Source organism: Podarcis bocagei (assembly GCF_964188305.1).
Source record: "Podarcis bocagei genome assembly, chromosome: 4".
NCBI lineage: Eukaryota > Metazoa > Chordata > Lepidosauria > Squamata > Lacertidae > Podarcis > Podarcis bocagei.
Genome location: NC_138128.1, coordinates 74,890,509 through 74,913,289, shown reverse-complemented (window position 1 = coordinate 74,913,289; position 22,781 = coordinate 74,890,509). Strand labels below are relative to the sequence as shown.

Here is a 22,781-nt window from a genome sequence, read left to right as displayed (position 1 = left end):
GCGTCGACGGGGTCACGTGACGTGTTTAAATCTCTGTGTGTGTGAGCGAGAGGTGCGGGGGGGGGCTGTCTTTTCCGTCTACGGGGAAAGGTGGGGGTGGTGAGAGCGGGCGGAGAGAGAGGGAGGGAGTAGTTGCTCCTTCTCCAAGATGGCGGACGGGGAGACGCCGCTCCTCCAGTGCCGGAGCGGCGGCCGCGGCAGCAGCGGCGCTGTGTCAGGCGCCTCGGAGAGCCCGGAGCCAGCTGTGAAGCGTCAACGCCGGGGCTCCACTGACAGCGCCGGCCGGGCCTGTTCGGCCGCGAAGGAAGCCGGCGGAGAGGCGGAGGCGCCTCTTTACATAGGAGGCGCCGCAGAGGAGGCCCTGGCGGAGGAGGAAGAGGTCGCTGCTGCTGCTGCTGCTTCCTCTGGCAACAGCGAGCCGGGAGAGGCCTCGGCAGCGGTGGGAGAAAGAGGAGGAGAGGAAGGCTGGGGCTGCGCTGGGCTGAGACGGTGGGGCCTGGCCCGAGAGGAGCCGCCGCCGCAGCCACTACTGCAGCAGTTGTCGCCGCCGCCGCTGCCGAGGTGGTGGCCGAGCCAAGGGGAGGGAGCAGAGGCGGCGCCCGCCGGAGACGCAGCGGAGGCGGCCATTGGCTGCGGGGCGGCGCAGTGTTCGAACGGCGCTGCGGAGGCAGCCGCGCGCCCAGGTGAGGAGCCGCTCCAGAGGCGGAGGGGGCGGCAGGTGGGCGCAGGGCAGCGACCGGGTCACGGAGGAGGAGGAGCAGCATCAGCATCGCTCGGCCTGCTCTTTAGCGGCACGGGAGGGAGGGACCCGAGAACACCGGCATCCTCTTCTAACCCCAGCTCAATGGGATTCGCGCTGTCGGGGCTGAGGGAAGTCAAGGCACTGCTTAGTCCTTCTCCCTCCCTCGATCTTCAAGAGCCGAAGGCCTTGGGAAATCCTCCTAAACACAGTCTTAATGTTTGCAGTAATCTGTGGCTCCTCCCATCCCATCCACTTGTCACCGCGGGAGCGGGTGGGGGAAGAAAGCTGGGAGAAGGCGACTAAACGTGCAGCCTATACAAGTTTGCTGTAACCAGTGGCGTAGCGTGGGGGGTGCAGGGGGGCCGGCCCCACCGGGCGCAACATCTGGGGGTTAGGGGGCGCAAATCCACAGGTTAGGGGGCGCAAATCCACAGGTTATAGGGCGCAAATTACTTTTCTTGCCCCGGGTGCTGACAACCCACGCTAAGCCACTGGCTGTAACTGCATATAACTTGCAGCCTTGAATAGCAGCCTGTGCCTAGGAGGATAAAGTTGACTGAAGCCAGTTTCACTTGGGCTGACGGTTTGCTTAGTAGCAAAAAGCTAGTAATCCTGTGCAGAATACAGGGATCTTGGGCAAGCTAGGTTTTTTTGACTTCTATGGCAAGTGCATCATGTGGAGGCGAAGCATCCTCTTCTATGCAACTCTTGAAGATACAGAAGTTAAAGCAAATCTTACACACCTATTATTTCAACGGTACCTAAAGCTTACATAAATGAGTATGAATGATGTAAACATGATTAAATCCCAGTTTAAAAGGAATCTTGCAACTTCTTGTAGGTGAAGTACAGCATAACTTGTTCTAAATGTGATGGCCCTACTTTTATCTGATAATAGTTTTTCTCTGTTTAATGTCTTTCAGACAATATGTTTTTTAATGATGAAATAATTGCAAACGGCTTCCATTCCTGTGAGAGTGATGAAGATGATAGAGCCTCTCATGCAAGCTCCAGTGATTGGACTCCAAGGCCACGTATAGGTAGATATTTAGAATTCAATACAGGGGTTCCAATTAAATATATTGTAAGATTACACCTTCATTCTTGCTTTTATTTTCTTGGGCAAGTCATATCTTTATATTTGTGACACTGTTGACTTTCCTTCATGTAAATCTGAACTCTGAGTGGTTTGTTGAGGTGCCTGTATATTTTGCTGCTTATCTTGGCATGAGTTTCACCTTGGAAGAGTAGCTGAGTGGCAAATTGCCCCTGCTTTTATCCTTCCATATTATCACCTCTACACTGCACAGAACTATGGAGTGCTCTATCTCTTTCCTCAGCTCTAAATCCAGAATTGGCAATTGAGGGCAATCCGAGGTGCAAGCCTGAGCAGTGTGTATGGAGGTCCTGGGCTGCCCAGACAACAAGACCCTCTCTCACACTTGCTCATGTGGTCCAAAGGAAAGGAAAGCAATACATTTGGCACCAGCTTGGTGGCAGGAGTTGCGGGAAGGAGGCATACAAGACACCATCCAAGTGCCTTAGAGACTCCACTCCTAATTTTTGCAGGGTTTACTCCCATGCATTTTCTTCTCCCAAGGATGTCCTGCAAGGCAGCAGGCACAGATTGTTCCTTAGGGTTTACTCCCAAAGCCTTTTCACATTACATGTAGTTCTGTAATTTTTTTTCACCGATTTTTTCCTTTGTTTTATGCAGCAACTGAGGTTGCAATCTGAATTGGGGATTAATTCTGCCCTACCGCTTGAATTGTTTTCTTACTGAAAATAATCTCCTTAGCTGCTTTTACCCCAAAAAGGAAAAAAGATATGGGAACCAATTATCCTATTCATGGGATTAATACAAAAATGCTGTGGTTATTTGTTGCTCACAGGATGCCTCACCCATGATGCCAATGCATGCCCTTTTGTGTGTAGTACATTACACCTTTTTCAGATTGGTATGCTACTTGCTCTGTTGAAAATGTGATAAACAAAAAATGTTGCAGAATTTTCTCCATCAGTTGAATATTCTGCATCAGTCAGATGACAATTGCTTTATTTTCTATTACAGGCCCATACACTTTTGTCCAACAACATCTCATGCTAGGCACAGATCCACGTGCAATTCTGAAAGACTTGTTGCCAGAAACTATTCCACCTCCTGAACTTGATGACATGACATTATGGCAAATTGTTATTAATATCCTGTCAGAACCACCTAAAAGAAAAAAGAGAAAAGATATCAATACAATAGAGGATGCTGTGAAACTACTACAAGAGTGCAAAAAAATAATTGTCTTAACAGGAGCTGGGGTATGTATCTAATGTTGAATAGAACAAGTAGAACATTATTTGAGATTTTAATTATTCTGATGCAAGTATGTGGATCATGTGAATGGATTGCTCTCTGCTGTGCTACAGTAATGCTAGAGTCACTCCTGGGCAGATGTCTTTCTATATCCAACACCAGCAAGGGATGGTTGTCCATATCACAAAGCTCACAGTTCTTAAGAAAATATTTATATCCCATGTGCCCAAATATGCTGAAGGAAAGATACCCGTGTGCCCTAGTGGAATGTGAATGTTGTAGCAAATGCAATGATTTTAAGACCTTTCATCGTGGGCAACAATTCTGTACTGCGGCCCAGATTAAACTAGTTGCACTTGTGGGAGCCAGTGCAACAAGTGCCATTCGTGTCCTCCCCCCCCCCCATCAGACTTGGAGGGGTGGGAGAACTCCTAGAACAGTGTGCGGTGGTGGTGGTGGAGGGGAGAGCATTCATCCAAACAAGCAGACAGAGTCTCATTGTGCATCCTGCAGAGCACCTGAGCAAAGGGATGAGCAACTAACTTCTATCACTAGCACGAAGGAACATTTAATTCCCTTGCTCTGATACTGTAAGCACTGACCTTTCATTGAGGCACTAGCAGCTACCCTTGTTTCAGTAGTTCAAGTATATGCAAGTGAATCTTCAAAGGTAGGTAGAAAGACTAAGGAAAGTAACTAATTTCTGGTAACCCACTATTGGCCAGCCTCCAGGAGACTGAGGCAGCAGTGTAATTTCAGCCTATTTCCAAACCATTGTAGTATCATAGAATTTTACAGTTGGACACTACTAGTAAAGCATCTGACAGAGTTTTAGGAAGTAAGTGGTAGAACTTGGCAGCGATGGTCATTTGCATCATATACAATGACTTTAGTTGGAGTGCAAGCAGAAGCTTGCTCTGCAGCAACTAATGCCCTGAATAGAATCACACTACCTACTTTCATTTGTCTGGAACCAAGATGATACCTGTTAAGAAAAGTCTTACTGATTTTGAAGTGACTGAACTGAAACGTTAATTAACTCTGCAGTTCTCTAGCCTGTATGCATATTGTGCTGGGTTCTCATAAGTAGTTTTGCTATAGTTGTAAGTGGAATTTCCTAATCTGCAGTTTTTTAGGTGCCCGAATAATGGATAGTTCTAAAAAAAAGTAATATTTTATTTGCCAAAAGAAAATAAGCAAACAGTTGGGGTGTGTGACTATTTTTAGTTAATTATTTAGTTAGTTATTAAAAGCATTTATAAACCTCTCACTGTTTTAAAAATCTCTAAACATTAAATTTTACAGTGTATAGTCCAAATATTTTACAGCAACAAATGTTGTTATAATATACAATTGATATTTATTATGGTATGTAACCTATTTCAGGTATCTGTTTCTTGTGGAATCCCTGACTTCAGATCAAGAGATGGTATCTATGCACGCCTTGCAGTGGATTTCCCAGATCTTCCTGATCCTCAAGCAATGTTTGATATTGATTACTTCAGGAAAGATCCAAGGCCGTTTTTTAAGTTTGCAAAGGTGCCTTTTCTCTCTTGCTTGTATGAAAAACAGATACGTTTAAACAACCTATAATCTTTATGTATCTAAAACAAAGACAGTTTTCCTCAAAGCTGTTATGCCCTTACATGAGCAAAGGGGCACATTGATTATTGCACCAATATAAAATCGCAAATAATGATGTCATGCTTGCTTTGTAGTGTGTTTGAGTAATAATCAGTGCTCTCTTTCTCTTGTAGTGGTTCTTATTTTTATGGGATATAAAGAAACTAAAGAAGCCAAAGTTTATAGAGTAACTATCACTGTTGCTTCTCCTATTAAGAAGGAACCACTCTTTTTTTTTTTACTCGATACAGTAGCGATATGCTTATAACAAATAGGTGGAGTCAAATGTGTGAGTGAACTTTAGCTTACACAGTAGAACTTCATCTTCCTCTCCAGCCCTCCTCCTGCCTCTGGGTTCCCCCTCCCCCCAAAAAAAAAGTTTAAGATGATCTCCTTCCCTACTCCGAATCAGATTTTGATGGTGTCTGGATGGGAAGAGGAAAGTGAAATACTTCAGTGTGACTAAAAGTCTATTCCACTCATGGACAATTCTGAATACAATCAAATGTTTAAATGCCATTATGATTTATGACTTTACAATAGCATTGCATATACTGAATCTTGTTTGATGGTGGCAAAAACTAATTTTCTGACGGTGTATTTATATGCCAAGCTATGGCATAAATATTTTTGGCTTAAACTTAAGGCGTCCACTGAAAAAGCAATAATATTGTTTTGGAAGCTTTCCACTTTATGAACAAATTGTATCTTTCATAAATTTAATAGCATAATTAATGAAAATGGCACAAGCTAAGTTGACCAACATAAATACGTACAATGCTAGTAAAATGTAAAATCAAAGATTTTTCAGTGGGTTTCAATTATATGTGATTTCACTGATGCACGTGGTGCCTCGGAACATAACTCCCACATAAAAGGGGGCTGTCTGTATACTTTTTTTAGTACAACCTATAATTCATTTGGGGATCTTTCTGGATGTAGGATTGTGCATGCTAAATAGCTTTTCTTTTCATTCATACTTTTAATGATTAACACTGATCAACAGTTGTAATGATCAACATTTTCGGGGCTTGGAAGATATACTTTTTCAGAGGAGTGGGTTGTATTAAGGTTGTGCGCATGCAGAGTACCGTTCACAAAGTTGGACTTCCCCTTTCTCTCTTCTCCCTGTGCTGCCTCAAAATACCCTTTGAAGGCTCCTGCAGCCCTCTGGAGCAGATTTTGAGAATCCCTGGAGGTCTTCAAAGGAAAGGATAGGAGGGGGAAGTTCTGTTGCATGTGGAAGTATGCTGTGCTATCAGAACAGCAGCACTGGACATGACTCCATATTTAAGCTGTGCATAGCATGTCATATGTTCAATGGGGGTGGCAGGAGATGGTGTATACATTTCCCCCATTTAAGTTAATGATGTATATTAGTAGTATTTTCTCCAAGCCGAAAGGTTAACACAAGTTACAATCAGTTTAAGAAAATGTTGGTTCTAGTAAGCAATAGCTAATGTATGGTGGCTGATCTTTAAACAAAACCTGAAATGTGATATTAGCAAAATTTATTTTTCGCTTTTTAAAAAATTCTACAGGAAATATATCCTGGACAGTTTCAACCATCTCTCTGTCATAAATTTATAGCTTTGATGGATAAAGAAAAAAAACTGCTTCGCAATTATACTCAGAACATAGATACACTGGAACAAGTGGCAGGAATTCAAAGGATAATCCAATGTCATGGTTAGTCAATCTTAAATTCTATCTAGATCTCATGTTAATTTTAATGTGCGTGATAAGGGATATGTGGAATCTTTCAGCATTTTGCATATCTCTCACTTGGTTAGTTCCTGGAGAATATAGAATAGGATAAATGTTTTGAACTGTACATTTATGAATACATCTGAAGAGGATTGTGTTTCCGCTCCCTAACAGTGAATTCTATTGCAGTGCCCCCATAGATTTTCAGGATGAACAAATGAAATAAAACAACAATGGGTAGTATTCAACTAATTAATACTTGGAGTGAACCCATTGGAATCCAAGGGTTTGCTTACAGTGGGCCTAACTGGATATAATCCAGTGAATTTTATCAGCTAAGTGTGAACGTGCAGATTAAGTCATATATGTTTGTATGTGTTCCTATGCTCAGATCAGTATGACTAGAATAAACTAGGTCGGTTAATATATGAATCCAGACAACTGCATACATCCTTATTTGCTTTCTGGTGTGTGTATGTGTTTCAGGTTCCTTTGCAACAGCTTCTTGCCTCATCTGTAAATACAAAGTTGATTGTGAAGTTGTTCGAGGAGACATTTTCAATCAGGTAGGAATAAAACCTTAAATATTATCAGGTACATTTAAGGCTGCATTCATAAACAGGCTTAAGGAGTAAGGCTCACTAAGCTTCACTGATCTTCGGTGCAAATATGATTAGGAATGCACTGTTAATGAACAAAAAGTATGAGTGTTAATAACTATCAGATAAAATGTTATCCTTATATCTAGAAATGTGAACTGCAGCAGTTCAAGAATTCAGTTTACATAGAAACAGTTGTAGTTCTCCAGACAAGTGCAGTTCTTATTTATTATCATTGTTGCATGCCACTCCAATCTCCAAGCAGTGCAAGATTCCAGAGGTTCCAGATGCTTACCTAGGGGTTCAGAAAGCTAGCTTGGCTTGATTGGCTTTTAACACTTGCTGGATCCAGGGCTTATAGGGGTCTGGAATCTTCCCAACCCCAAATCTCATAACACTATATTTATATTTCACCATTGCTTCAGTTGAGCTCAAAGCAGCTTGGAAAGATTCTTCAAAGTAGAATATTTCTTGTAGGTTAGTTCAGATGTCTGTCATTCACTGGAGGACACTTTGACTTTTATTTCCCTAAGTATTTTAGCTCAGCTGCCTAAGATTAGAGCTAGCAGTGTCAGAATGATTTCAGTCCACCTTCCATTTGGGAAGGGAAAGTTGCAGGGATATAATTTGTAAGTTCTAGGGAAAGAAGCAGCTTTGGGGAAGATTAGGAGGAGGGAAACTAAAGGATGGGGGTCTGGAGACAAGGTGGTTGAATCAAGGATGCATAGTGACAGTAGACTGAGAATTGGGAGGAAAGGCTTTGTGAGACTAGAAAAGGAGGAACTAAGGCATCCCTGGAAACTACTACCCTGCAAAAATTATTATAAGCTTGCTAAGAGGCTAGTAACCTGGGTTTCCATGCTGGCTGTGGAAACACATGACTCTAATGTTTAATTGATGCATCTTCATTGTATGCATCATAATTTGTTTCTGTACAATAGAGAGAGAATACATATGTGAGGCAATGCTTCACAAAAGCTGATAAATATGCAACATGTGCTGTGCTTCTCTTTGTTGGGACAGATGAGAGGAAATATTTGTAAATTATTCATAGAATAGTTCTCTGGAAAATTGTAATCTCTAATGTTTTCACGAGTTTAAAAATAATTTGTTCAGGTGCTTCATGGGGAAAAACTGGTTAAAGTATTAGTCTTCAATTCATACTTGCATGTCATCATCAGTTTTGTTACACTTGGAATATTATTTAGAAAAGCTATGGATTATAACATCAGTCATTTTTTATAGCAATCTGAACTTCTTAATAAATCTGTTGCAGCTAATGTTTTGACCCAGTGATTTGCTAATTGAATTTAGCTTCTATAAAACTAAAAATAATAATGCAACCTTCTGTATGCAGGTTGTTCCTAGATGTCCCAGGTGTTCACCTGATGAACCACTTGCCATCATGAAGCCGGAAATAGTGTTCTTTGGTGAAAATCTACCTGAGCAGTTTCATAGGGCCATGAAGTATGACAAAGATGAGGTTGATCTTCTCATTGTTATCGGGTCTTCACTTAAAGTAAGACCAGTTGCATTAATTCCAAGTAAGTGTTGATTGCTCATCTCTCAGGCATATGGAGGGGAGTCTCTGTTTCAGAATAAATATATACAGAGCTTCCATACAACTGTCATGCTGTACAGTGCTGTGATTATTGAATTTAGAGAGTTTTTTAGAACTGGGAGGAATATAAGAGAAAGGAGTGTATTTATCTTGCATACTATTAAGTAATATTGCAGAAGCAGAATTCTAGGTCACTTTTTAGTGCATTTACAAGTAGTTCCTAAAACTAGTTGTCACATTTGTTAATAACAGTTGACATTATATTTCTGTAACATACATTTTGTTTTATTTTTCGTAAACATGTAGGTTCTATCCCACATGAAGTGCCTCAGATTCTAATTAATAGGGAACCATTGCCTCATCTACACTTTGATGTGGAGCTTCTTGGTGACTGTGATGTCATTATCAATGAATTATGTCATAGATTAGGTGGTGAATATACAAAACTTTGTAGCAATTCAGTCAAACTTTCAGAAATAACAGAGAAGCCTCCCAGACCTCACAAAGAATTTGAAATACATTCAGCTGAATTACCACCTACTCCTCTAAACATTTCTGAATATTCTAGTTCACCTGAAAGAATTGCACCACAACATTCTCAGGTGGTACGTTCAGAGCAATCTTCTGAATATAAAGCAGGAAATTCTGATGCTTCCTTGGAGTCTAAAGAGAACTGTGTAGAAGAAAAAATTCAAGAAGTTCAAAACTCTTTAGAGAATGTTGAAAGTCTTTCTGACCATCTAGAAAACCCAGAACATGTGAAGGAAAATGGATCTAACCAAGAGGAAAACAAAGAGAGAAGTGAAAAAACATCTGTTGAAACACTGAGAAAATGTTGGGTTAATAGATGTGCAAAAGAGCAGATTAGCAAGCGGCTTGATGGTAAGTGCTTAAATAATTTGCAAACACCTACATTCAAATTAAACAATACTTTTAAAGTATTAAACACAGCAATTTTATTTTGAAGGAATTCAGTCAATAGTGAAGAGCATTTTGTAAAAATGATCTGATCTTGCAACCAGAGAAATGAAAACATGTACATCCACTTCAATAAGAAATACTTAGATTTATGTTGGTGCAGTACAATAGGAAATCTTGAACAAATGAAAGAATTCCTCTGACTGAACCAGCTGATTACTTCAAATGTTTGCAAGCTTTCAAACTACATGTAGGCAATATGAACTGAATTAACTTTGTATGCCTTCAAAATGAATGTCTGCATTTCTAATATACTTGTTTTACCTCTTTGCTTTTCTGCCTTACAAAGCTATTGTCAGACCCATATGAAATGAGATATCTATTTATAATTATATCCCACTTTGTCCCTGAAGGTGGTCCTACCCATGGCTGTGGGCAAAATTCAAATTAGGATATTTGTAATAAAACAATGTAGTAATCTTTGTTTTGTTCTAAAATGCAACAAATCTAGAAAGGCGATCAGACGTGAAACACTGATAAACACTTGATGAAGTTGTGCAGTGCCTTTAAGTCAACTCCCATCACCTTTATTTGGCATGACTTGGTCAAGGATGATGGGAGCTGTAGTCCACAATAACTGGCACCACATAGGTTACCACTGGTTTCAGCAAGTAGGCTACAGTCCAGACCTCTGATCTGCCACAGGTAGGGTGACAGGGGCAGCACTATCCCTCCACCCAGCCCAAAACAGCTGTACTGGGGGAAAGCCCCCAAACAGGATGTGCCAGGGAGGGGTTGAGCCAACCAGGGATACCCTGGATCCCAGCTTGGCCCCACTGACATCACTTAACCCTCACACCAACTGCAGGCTGGTAAGGATTATTGAGTTCAATGTGGCTTACTTCTGAAAAGACGTGTATAAGATTGTGCTGCCAAGTACATTATGGGCGATCCCACACAATCTAAAAAGTGGCAATGGAAATGGCACTTCTGTGTGTCGTGTGAAGGGGCGGGGAATTTACATATCCCCGTGGATATTTCCCCCCCTGCATCTCCCCACAGGAAATATGCACATCTTTTGTTTCTCTTCCCCCTCTTCTTTCCCACTCCCTCGTCTTTTCACAAAATCCAGAAGCAGCAAGAGGGGGAAGGGTCAGTTCAGGTAATCCTCAAACATGATTTGCAGGATTCGGAATTACTTCTACACATTTGAGCAGCATTGTTTGCCTGATTAGGACATCGTGACAAAATTAAGTTTTGCTTTAAGCAGAAAGGGGATCTTGAGTGCAGGGGGCGGGGGCGGGGAGAACATGTGAGGCAAAGTCTCACTCCTGAAAATCTAAAACAAGGTTTGAAGGATTATCTAAACCAACCCAAATTTAAAGATGCAGACTTCTGTTATTACCACTGCTTTTAAGCATCCAAATCAACTAAATTGCTGCAAGAAAAACCTGAAAAGAACTGGGGAACTTGTTTTCCCCTCAGTTTACAAGGATTGGTGCACATGGCAGTAGTTTTCAGTGCCAAGCTATTTCTATGAAGCCATTCCTTATATGGACTATGTGAGTTTTCTCTACACCATCCAATTTCTTCTTTTTTTTGCAGTGCCATATAGAAATTGACTTGGTATTTGTGGCAGCTTGCCTGTAGAAGTTGTAGTATGCACACCAGCACCAAGCTTCTGGTACATGTCTGCCAGATGTGATGCATGGATATGTTTTTTGCATTACAAATTGTATTAATATAGAACAGTATGCTTTCCTCAAGTTCAGAATGTCTAATAGTATACTGGAGATAAAAATATGATTTTCTGAGTAAAACAAAATCTCATTTAGATGCCTGGAATGGGAGAGACTTGCAGCACGAACAGGTTGCAGCAATACCAAGAGTTGTACAGGCCTTTTAGTGTAGCTTTCAATTGCACAGCCCATCAAAAATGGTATTTCAGTCAACTTGCTTTTAATAAGCCTTTAGGCGGTAAGCTCTGAAGCGATTGCTGTATTTCTTTGATGACAGTCATTGGCACAGTCTGACGTCATTGCTTATTAAGATGTATCTTTGAGAAAAGTGAAGGGAAAAAAGTGGATTGTAGACTTCATAATTAAACCACAGAAATTAGTTACACATTCATAACTGCTTCCCTTCCCTCAAGATCTTTGACTGTGGCCACCAGTAAATGAGAGTGGAAGGGAGCTCTTCCTTTGAGACAATATTGGAATGTGTACATTATGTGTACAGTGAGAAACTTGGAGGGGGGTGCTGAATAGTGAATGCCTTCATATGTTGCTGAATCCAGTTAAGCACATAGCAGCATGTAGTAAGCCTTTAAAAAGGGATTCCATAGTCCACAACATGTGAAATTAAAGTGTAATAAATTTTATGTATACCTATTCCTTACCTAGAAACAGTAGTGCTTAAAATAATGACAACCCATAAGCATTAATGTATCACATTTAGGACTTCTTGGGATTATTAATGCTGAAATAACTATTCTTGCTAATCAAACATGTTTCAGGTACCCAATACTTGTTTTTACCACCAAATCGCTATATTTTCCATGGTGCTGAGGTATACTCGGACTCTGAAGATGATGTCATATCCTCCAGCTCTTGTGGAAGTAGCAGCGATAGTGGGTCCTGTCATAGTCCAAGCTTAGACATAGAAGACGAGAGTGAAATTGAAGAGTTCTATAACGGTATAGAAGAAGATACTCCTGACAGAGAAGAGGAGAATGGATATGGAGAAGATGGAATTGAGCTTCAGGAATCTGAGTCTGTGTCGGTAAATGAAGCTGTAGGATTTGACCATTCGACAGACAAACTATAAAGTAATTACTGACTGGTTTCAGGAACTTTCCCACCAGCATTAGCAGTTTTGGCATGTTGGAATGAATGTGTACTGAATTTAGAGCAAGGAAAATATAAGGATGTAGTGTTTATAAGCAACTAGAATAGATTTTCATGCATAGTTTTCTAACTTTTCCAATTAAATTCTATAAAGGCACACTCAACACTAATCTTTTTGAATTTTGAAGGTACTAAGTATCTTTTTACTGTCACTCATTCATTTTTATTAAGTTTAATCTGTGTGAGCTGTGTGTGTGTACATATACAGTATTTTTGCTTAACAAATTTCAACATTTTTTTTGTGTGAACCGTTTTGAAAAAGCCATTGGAATGTTAATATAATATAAAGGGAACAGCTAATCTAGACCAAAGAATGGTATTTCCACGCCTCTTGCTTTGTAACACTTTGATTTATTTAGTCTCCTTTCCCCCCCCAGCTCTGTTACTGCATAATCTGTTTAACACTGGTATTTCCCCAAAAGTTAGTATGGCAGCTATGTTTCTAACATTAGTCTTCATGTTGAAATGCATGTGAGCATATTGAAATTAGGCATCATAGTGAATACCTGGAAATCCCTGACTACTTTGATTATTAGAAAGTGCTACTGTAAAACAAAAAACTTCCTGTGGATATGTAATAGTGCCTATTGGCTTGCAAAATTATAGCAAAATGGTGTTTAGTTAAATAGTAGCTCATTAAACTTTTTTGCGACACACAAAGGGTAGGTGGAACAGGAAGTCAGTATACAAAGCTAGCACTTAATGTATAAAATCTTTTGTGAATGCTGCCAAAATGTGAATATGTAAATGTACTGAAGGTGTGTATATAATATTCAGGATATGGGAGCAGTCTCCAAAAGAGCTTCTGTACCCAACACAAACCCTTAAAAGGAGAAACTTAAACTTCCAATATAAAACAGAAAGTTCAGTTTAAGCATAAGTTTAAAATATGCTGTTTGAGGACGGGCTTCTGTTTTGGATAACTTAATACCACGTGTTGGTACTGAATTATACAAAAAGCAGCTACAGAAATTGGTCACAACGCTGCTTCTTCAAGGCTGCCTTTTAAAAGTGGATGTCACACATACTTCCAGCTGCAGATTGTTTCCATCTTCCACAATGTGTTTCTTCACCCTGTATTTAATAGTAAGTTTTATGTTTATTTGTGAAACCACTTTTCAGCCGTATCCCAAGAGAGCTCTGCCAGTTATTGATCATTCATTCATGTACATTGCTTTAATATTTATTCCATTTTGAAATATGTAAAGTGGTTGTCCTTTTTAAGCAATTAATACACCTGTTCCATAACAATAGCATAAAAAAGTGTTAAGAATGGCCTTCTGTGTTCATCTGAAAAACATTGGCATGTTTTCTCATGGTCCAGGTTCTAAATAGCAGAACTTGCTAGACTACACTAAAGAATGCAATATGTTTAGCTTTGCTTGCATGTCAAAATGTATTTGTGCTATAGGAGATATTTTAAAATGAAAATATTTTGTTTTTAAATTATTTTTACAGTGTGGATTATTTTATGCTTTTATATTGTATATAGTGTCTTTTATGTAACCAACTGGCAAATGTTTTGTAGAAGACTGTTTTAAAATGACCTGGCTCTCTTCCTGCAACTTTTGAAATACAAAACCAGTGTTTTATACTCGTATAGTCTGTTTTAAGGTCTATTAAATTGTCGTTTAAATTTTGGTTGCTGTTAATAATGTGTGTGGAAAGCCTCTCACTCCTCTCTTGCAACTTCTTGTTTTACCAACAGATATGAAATACAATACAGCTTGTGGAAAGTATACTATGGTGTTTCTCCACTTAGGGTTTTTAATGGATGTGAACAACACCATGGCTGGTTTTAAATTTAGTCTAAGCTTAATGTGAGACCAATATGATCTTTTGAGCAATTTAGACCAAGCCTCCATCAAATGTCTTAACTTTTCATTTTAAAGAACGTACAGGACCACTGCAGATGCAATGCAGCCAACTTCCTCTTACCTGTGCATAAGGTGGCCTATTACTTCTGTGCTGCTCTCTTCAGATCCTGCATGTGAGATGCAGACACACCCCATCCTGTTTTAATGCTTGAAGCCAATTGTGCTATTTCTTCACTTTGCCTACTGTTGCTGCCATGCTATAATTCACAGCATGAATTCACACAGTGAATTTGCAGTCCCTGATTTGAGCTAACCCATGAGTAGTGCTAACAATTATTATTTACAGATGAACAGAGAAGAGCAGCCTGACTGGACCTTAAATGTTTTCCATCCTTCATAAGAAGCTTTCCCTATGTATGTTTTACGCATTAAAAGGAGCTGCTAGAATATCTCAATTCATTAGGATAACTGAATTAGCTGCCTCCATGTAGCAAGCCATTTCTGATTGCTGGTTCACTACATGAATTGCCAAGTGTTCGCCATGCCAGTTAGTTTTTTCTCCCTATGTTTTGCCCCAGAAAATCACTCATGCACCATCCAAACACCTTACAAGCTGTTTTGTTTGTTTAGTTGTTTAGTCGTGTCCGACTCTTCGTGACCCCATGGACCAGAGCACGCCAGGCACTCCTGTCTTCCACTGCCTCCCGCAGTTTGGTCAGGCTCATGTTTGTAGCTTCGAGAACACTGTCCAACCATCTCATCCTCTGTCGTCCCCTTCTCCTTGTGCCCTCCATCTTTCCCAACATCAGGGTCTTTTCCAGGAAGTCTTCTCTTCTCATGAGGTGGCCAAAGTATTGGAGCCTCAACTTCACCTTACAAGCTAGAAATAGCTTAATTGTTCCTTTTGGCAGCCATCTCCCTATAATAGTCATCTTTCCATATCAAACCTAAAGTTAATGTTCAACAGTTATTCTACTGGCTGCCTACACAAGGGCAGAGGCTTGCATGTGAGGAAAGGGAAGTATGTAATCCACTTAAAAGTATTTTAATTCATATTATTGTGTGAGCAAAAGTGTATTAAGATACTCATCTTCAGGTGACTCTACAACTCAACAGATGGAGGAGAATCTGCCACAGTTCAGCAATGTAACTTTCAAAGTAAAAACAAAGGAATTTTTCTTTCTGATTTTTATTTTAATAATATATAAGGCCACTCAAAAACAGTGTTCACTGGGTGGCTCATTAATAAAATGATAAAATGCAATTAATACTTTGTATGTAAATATTTTAATCTGATAACCTTGTATTTATGAAACCGTAAGAGCAGCTGTGCAACTGCAACTATAAAAGACCTAAGGAGCATGTAGTTGTGTGATCAAGGATTGCCTGTCTTTTTTAGGAGTGAGACTCCTGTAGAGTAGAAAATAGGACAGTTAATATGGGCAGGATAATAACAAAGCTCTGAGCATTTGGACAGGTGCACCTGCCTAAATTCCCATATGATGTGAAGGAGCATGAATGTCTTTGTTTTTTAAGTGGGGAGACCTTTGACTTGTCATTTTCTCTGGCCCTAGCTGTATTTCATAGCAAACTGTTCTGTGAGCCCCCTTGCCATGTGAAACACCCAGTAAGGGTCATCTTATTCCACACGGACATACCTGAGTTCTAAGACCATTCTTGGAGGCGGTTGCTCATCTTCTGAAACAGATAACGTCACCTCCTGTTAAAAAGTGTGGCACTTACTGTAACAACTTCTTTGTGAGTACCAGCACCTATTTTTCTAGAAAGAAAGCACTGGTGCAACCCTTCCTGGCCCTTGCCTCTGTGTAGGTGCTGCATTGCAAATCCCCCCTTCCTCCATTCCTTGGGTTAACCAAGCCTTCCCCAGCCTGGTAACCTCCAGACACTGGGGATGACAGACCCTCCAAGTGTCCCCGTTTTCCAGGGACGTCCCTGATTTAGTGAAGCCGTCCTGGTTTCTGCTTTGATCCCGGGAACATCCCGCTTTTCCTTAGGACGGCCCTATTTCCATTGGGAGAAATCTTGGAGGATATGGAGTTAATATTTTATTACGTTTTCATATATGTTGGAAGCTGCCCAGAGCGGCTGGGGCATAGCTGTCAACCTTCCCTTTTTTTGTGGGAAATTCCCTTATTCCAGCGCTGCTTCCCCGGATTGTTAGATATCCCGTAGACTGTCCCCGGGACAGGTGAGGCTGCTGATCCCTTATTTTCAAATCTGAAAGTTGACAGCTATAGGTTGGGGCAGCCCAGTAAGATGTGTGGGGTATAAATAGTAAAATTATCATTATGAAATGGGACGTCCCTGTTGTCATCGGAGAAATGTTGGCAGGTATGGGATGATGGGAGTTGTGCTCTTCACGATGGGGGGGAGCACCAAGCTGGCGAAAACTTGGGGGGGGGGGAAGCCCATGAATGACCCACAGCCCTGAGCCTGGGGGCGCTCAGCCCCGCTTCGGGCTGGTGTTGCCGGCGGTGGCCCGCTGCCCCTCCCTCTGGTGGGAGTGGCCGCCTCCCGTGAGCGCCGGCGACAGCTGCAAGGCTGGCTGACCTTGCTCCGCCGTCGGATCCCCGCATCTCCGCCATGGCGACCAGGCTGCTGCTCCTCCGGCTCTTCCCGCGAGCTGTGCGGGCCACGGCGCCCGCCTCCATCCGAGCCATGAGCGCCGGGGGTGCGTACAGGCCGACGAGGGGCGGCGGCGGCGGGGCTGAGCGCGTTCTGCTGGGCTTGCGAGAGCGCGCTCTGGGGGAGCGAGGGGCTGCTTTTGCCTGGCGCTCGCAGACCTCGGCAAGGTGACCTCAAATCAAACCAAAGCGCGGCACCCCCCGCCCCGTCCAGGAGGCGCGTCCTCGGGGTTATGAGGTCGTGCTGGGCGCTCGAGGGCCTGTCCCCCCGGGCGCTCCTGCCTGCTTTTCCGCCAAGAAACCAAAGCCCACCCCCCTACCCCGGGCGTATGGCAGGCAAGAGCCGCCCCTGGCACCAGGCCCCTTTGCTTCCCTCTTATTGAAGGGAATCACGTGCCCTGTGGGGAAGACACGTGGAACAGCCCCCCATAAATGGCCTTTGAAGTGAGGCAGGCAATAGTCTGTTTGCAGAGCTGCACGTGAGATTTGGGGGGAGGGGGGAGGGAGTCACCATTGGCGACCAGCCGGCTAATGATTAATAATTATTATCTAAACTTTACAATTGCCCAAAGCAAAAGGATTGTTTGTTTGTTTTCTGCTGAGGCTCTGTTGTAACTCTCGTTTGACCTGTGGGTGGAAGCCAAAGGTTACGAAATGGCCCCTTCTCACCACAGTTCTGCCACCCAGCCCCCTTCCTTGGTTAACTCTGCTGGTGTCTAGGGGATATGGAGTAATTTAGGAGTATGCTTTCCTACCACCCCACTTAGGTAAAGGGACCCCTGACCATTAGGTCCAGTCGTGGCCGACTCTGGGGTTGCGGCGCTCATCTCGCTTTATTGGCCGAGGGAGCCGGTGTTTGTCCGCAGACAGGTCATGTGGCCAGCATGACTAAGTCGCTTCTGGCGAACCAGAGCAGCACATGGAAATGGCGTTTACCTTCCCGCCGGAGCGGTACCTATTTATCTACTTGCACTTCGTGCTTTCGAACTGCTAGGTTGGCAGGAGCAGGGACTGAGCAACGAGAGCTCACCCCGTCGCAGGGATTCGAATTTTCAACCTTCTGGTTGGCAAGTCCTACGCTCTGTGGTTTAACCCACAGCACCACCCGTGTCCCACCACCCCACTTACCAAATTGCAAACATCATGTCCCTGAACAGAGCCTGAAGGCAATAGCCCAGTAACTGGGATTCAATGGAATACTTTCTCTGATGTAACTAGTGATGGAAATATGCTCCCTTTTCTGCACTGTTTCTATCTCTACAACATCCTTTTTGAGCTACAGCTAAAGCTGTACACAACATTCTAAATGTGGCAACACCATAGATCACAGAATCAGAATTAGAGAGTTCAAAGGGACAACGTAGTCCAACCTGCTGCAATGCAGCAAACCTTTGCCCAAGGTGAGGCTCAAACCAACAATCCTGAGATTAAGAATTGCGTTCTCTACCGACTAAGCTATAATGTATTGTGTAAGGACATTGTGGTACTCTCAGTTTTCATTTCAGTTCATTTCTTTATCATCTGAAGCTGTCTTATTCACTGCAACGTACTGATAATTTCATTGAGCTCTCTGCCATGACCCCCAGGTTCCTAATTAGACCCTGCTATATCCCATCTGATCAGTGTACTTAGCAGGGGTGGTGGTAAAGAATATGTAGTGCATCCTAAAATATCACCTTCAAACCAGTATGATTTAGAAGTGCTTAATTTTATCGGGATTGTTTCATTCTCCACTTCTTCCTGGGGTTCATTTAGTTGGTTCAACATTTAATATTAAATTGCTACATCCTCAAAGGGCCCATGAAGCTCAGATTTTGGAAATTAAAACAAATTTTCAATTTGCCTGAAGCAAAAACAGAAAAGACTGGGAAATACACAGGACAGCTGAGTTTGGTGGCACCTTCAAGAGAAGTGGTATACCCAGTAGGTGGGAATGTGCATGGATTTCTCTTTTCACACTCTTTTTCATTAATATCTCAGTACACCTCGTCAAACCATAATGCAGGTGCCCTAAAGTGGGGATTCTGTAAAACAGGAATAGACAACATGGTGCCTTCCAGTTGTTTTCAACTACAACTACCATAATCCCTTATCATTGGCAATGCTGCCTGGGGCTGTTGGGAATTATAGTCCAAAGTATCTGGAGGGCATCAAGTTGGCTGTCCTTGATTTAATGTGTGAGTTACAGGGTTTTTAAAGACTTTTTTTTCAGCCAGTACCTGCTCAGCAGTTAAGGATAGATATATCTAAGCATGCAAATAGGTGTGTAAAAGAAGAGTTGGAAACTATGACAGCAGCAGACTCCAGTTTGGTGCTAGAATTTTTCCTACAGCAGTTGTTAAGAGGAAGAGGCACTGATGGCAGGGATTTTGCTCATATAGAATCCCCTCACACATGGCCTGTTAGTTACCCAGAGGCGGGGGCATGCCTAGTGATTGGATAGGTTGGCTCAGAGTGGCTGGGAGCCTGATCATCCATGTACACCTCAGGCCATTCCTCCTGGATGGCTGGGTGAGATATGCAGGCTCCTCTGGGTGCCAGGATGGAGAAATCAGATTGCTGCAGCCCTGAGGGCCCCCCTCCCCAGTCGGCTGGCAGCGCTATTAGAAGTGTGAGTAGAGCACCCAGCAGGGGAGAGGGCAAGAGTGGAATGGAGGCAGAAGGAAAAGAGGCAGAAGTCAGGAAGATGGACTAATGGAGATGGTGGGGAGGCAGGGCAGAGCAGACTCAACCCCAATGTCTGTGGAGGAAGTCACTGGCTGAGTGCAAAAGCCAATGAAAAGCAACCGTTTTGAGTTTCTGGTCCATGGTCTCTCCCAATACAGCTCCTTGCCAAAAGCGCAAGGGAAAGGGGAGGCAGCAGACTGATGTGTCTCCTTGCTAAGGACACAAGGGAGCCTAGTTATGCCTCTGCCCAAAGGTATAGTGGTACCTCTGGTTGTGGACACAATCCGTTCCGGGGTACCATTCGCGCCCCGAAAAGTCAGCAACCAGAGCAGCGCTTCTGCGCATATGTGAACTGTGCAGAATGCTTCTGCGTGTGTGGCGAAACTTCCGGGTTTGCTGTGTTCTTAACCTGAAAAAATGCAACATGAAGCATTCACAAGAAGAGGTATGACTGTAGTTGTTATCATCAATGCCAACAAAGCAGAATGTAGAATGACACATAGAGAGAATCTCCATCAGTGCATAAAGAGAGATGGCAATTACAAAAGAAAGAGCTAGCTGCATTTGCTATGAAGGCCTGAGATTTGCGTACTTAAGCCCAAGTTGACCCTACACTTAACAGTTGATTTAAATGGGTTTAAGTTTGCATATCAGTGCATAGTGTCAGAAAGGCAATCAAATCTGGGGGTTTTCATTGTTCTTTTCAGGTATCCCTACGGATGAAGAGCAAGCTACTGGGCTTGAACTGAAAAGTATGCAAGCCTTGAAGAGAGGGGAAGTAAGTTTAAAGCAATTGAAGAGTTTCACTGAAATATGATTTTGTTTGGTTTCACACTCTTGACTAATAACTATCACTATCAGTGGAAGATTTAAAAAAGAAATTTAACCTCCAGCCCAACACATCTCCCATTGCTTTTGTTGACTACACCATTGGCTGTGGTCTCATCATGCACTGTGACTTAGAGGTCTCAAGTCTTTACAGGCCCTGTAGATTTTTCTCAGCATCACTTAATTTACACATCAAGCTGAATTTAAAAGCAATGAAATTCATGCAGATGAACCAAGGTTGGAGTGGAATACAGCCTTAAACTCTTACTTCAGTCACCCAAGATTTATAACTTTTTTGTTCTTCCACTGTATTCTAGTTCTTTAAAAATCAACCCTTGGTCATTCAGTAAAGGAAAAACATGGCAGGAGGGGATATAGAACAACTGTGCTGCTAACTAACACATTTCTTCTTTATAAAGGATCCATACAACGTCTTGAAGCCCAAGAAATATCCAGGAACCAGAGAAGAGCCTCATATTGTTCCATCAATTGGGGACAAGAGACTAGTGGGTTGTATCTGTAGGTATCAGAATTCATTTGACTTCAGTACATACTGTCTTTCTGATTCTCATATTGCATAGTCTTGTAAAACCTATTAAGCACCAGACATTTCAGGTGCAATCCCGTCCCACCATGGTGAAGCAATCGTCTTTTGATTCAAGTAGAACCTTTCCCCTTCAACACATCCATCAGTGCATGCATGCACTCAAAGTGGGATAATTATAGAGGCAGCATGCTCAGGCCTCCCATTCCCTGTTCTGGGCTGCCTGTGTGCATGCACAAGGGGAAGAATCCACTGAACCCAAGGGGAGCTGAGGAGGGTAAGAGTGGGTGTAAGTATTCCATCCATATCTTATAAATTACCTACAGCAAAATTTCTGTGGTAATCGTGTTGATTTTTAACAGTGGTTTCTCGCTGAGTTGGGTGTGAGTGCTTTAAGAAATTTTAAAAATACTGTAAAGGCATACTTATTGACCCTGTTACAAATGAAGCGGCATGTAAAATATGCACAGCCTGAGTCTTTGGTAGAAGATGCATACTATATTAAGATACAAACATGGCATTTTCTATGATTCTTGCTTTGAAACACCAAGGAGCTATTGGCTCTTTCCCAGGTTGTTTTCACTCTCTGGGCTTGTTTTCTTGTCTGACACTAACAGTCAGCAGGGTGACAAGTTAAACATTTCCTGCCAATTCTCCCCCACATTCATGCATTTGGGAGTCTCTTTCCCAGAGTCCCTGTGTAGTTATGTCCTACAATGATAACTACACAAAAGATGCAGCAACATGCAAAACTACTTCCCACTGATCTGGTAGGAAAGATGCCATAACCAACTTCAAAAATAGACCAGCTTCAAAGGCTGCTGTTCCACTATTCTAGGGAACCAAAACTGTTGTCAAATGTAACTGGTCCTTCTCTAAAGTCCTTCAAGCTTTCTAAAATGTGGGTTCTTAATTAACAGATAATGGAATTTTTTCTTTCTTTCTGCAGGTGAGGAAGATAACTCCACTATTATTTGGTTCTGGGTACACAAAGGAGACAGCCACCGTTGCCCTCAGTGTGGGTCTTACTACAAGCTAACTCATTATGAACTCCCCCACTGAGAACTGATACCAAGAAAAGGTGTTTTTTCTTTCTTTCTTTCATTGTAGACTTAAATAAATCTGCCTGCCTTTAGCTGCATCAACCTTAGTTACTTTATTGCACCTGCATCTAAAAGCTGAGACAGAAATACCATACAGGAGCTCTGAACAGTATCCCTTTTTTGGGATCAAAGCAGCCAAAGTAGGTCTGGTTTGGATTATGGCTGCAGCTGTGCTGTTTTTTCTATTTTTAAAATCACTCCCACCCTCCTATAGCTGCTATTTACCCCATTAGGGGAAACATACAAGTGCCTATATGCTGGTGGATGAGGTACAATTAGGACCTTGATAGCAATGCATGCACCCGCATTGCTCATAATCTCCTACCACCTCAAGTGTAATAACAGCATATGTGTGTGTGTGTGCGTGCACACAGACACAGACACACATGCCTGCCTTCATTCTTAAAACTCCTGCTGACACACAAAAGATTCCTTCAAAAAGCTCATCATTTTCACAGGAACTACTTCAACAAGTTATTTGTGAACTACAATAATGGAGATGATCCAAACTGCAACCAACAGAATGGTAGAAGAACCTAGCTTCACATGGCACGCTTGGTCAAAGTAACAGATGTCTAGGCTGAGCATTATTACAATGTAACACATGGTTATGGAACAAACATCTGCAAGGGAAGTAGTGATATGTTGGGAACTTAGTAGGAAGGAAAGACAGCTTACTTAACAAGGTATATGCAAGGAAGAACCCATTCATTGTAACGAGTAACTTGGGTTACCGCTTTCCCCACTTCCATTATAACAGGGGTTGGCAAGGCTTACCGGCCATGGGCTGGATCACTCCTGTAGACATTGCCG

The 22,781-nt window shown here is 42.3% G+C and overlaps 2 protein-coding genes and 1 long non-coding RNA gene across 3 annotated transcripts; 2 read left to right on the top strand and 1 right to left on the bottom strand.

The window, feature by feature from the left end:
• Positions 1-127: 127 nt before the first annotated feature.
• Positions 128-14,019, top strand: SIRT1 (sirtuin 1). Its single transcript, XM_081193139.1, has 9 exons — positions 128-683; positions 1,666-1,782; positions 2,814-3,055; positions 4,437-4,589; positions 6,215-6,362; positions 6,867-6,946; positions 8,337-8,523; positions 8,847-9,422; positions 11,974-14,019. The coding sequence occupies exons 1-9, from the start codon at positions 149-151 to the stop codon at positions 12,282-12,284; spliced, it is 2,349 nt and encodes a 782-aa protein (XP_081049265.1). The 5' UTR covers positions 128-148; the 3' UTR covers positions 12,285-14,019.
• Positions 13,742-15,978, bottom strand: LOC308586489. Its single transcript, XR_014007912.1, has 2 exons — positions 15,054-15,978; positions 13,742-14,786 (listed from the first exon to the last, which is right to left on the bottom strand). It is a non-coding gene; the product is annotated as an uncharacterized lncRNA (long non-coding RNA).
• A 736-nt stretch (positions 15,979-16,714) lies between these two features.
• LOC308585314 (cytochrome c oxidase subunit 5B, mitochondrial-like) lies at positions 16,715-22,010 on the top strand. The gene is made up of 4 exons (XM_081190990.1): positions 16,715-16,873; positions 20,201-20,271; positions 20,741-20,840; positions 21,815-22,010. The coding sequence occupies exons 1-4, from the start codon at positions 16,786-16,788 to the stop codon at positions 21,925-21,927; spliced, it is 372 nt and encodes a 123-aa protein (XP_081047116.1). The 5' UTR covers positions 16,715-16,785; the 3' UTR covers positions 21,928-22,010.
• Positions 22,011-22,781: the final 771 nt, after the last annotated feature.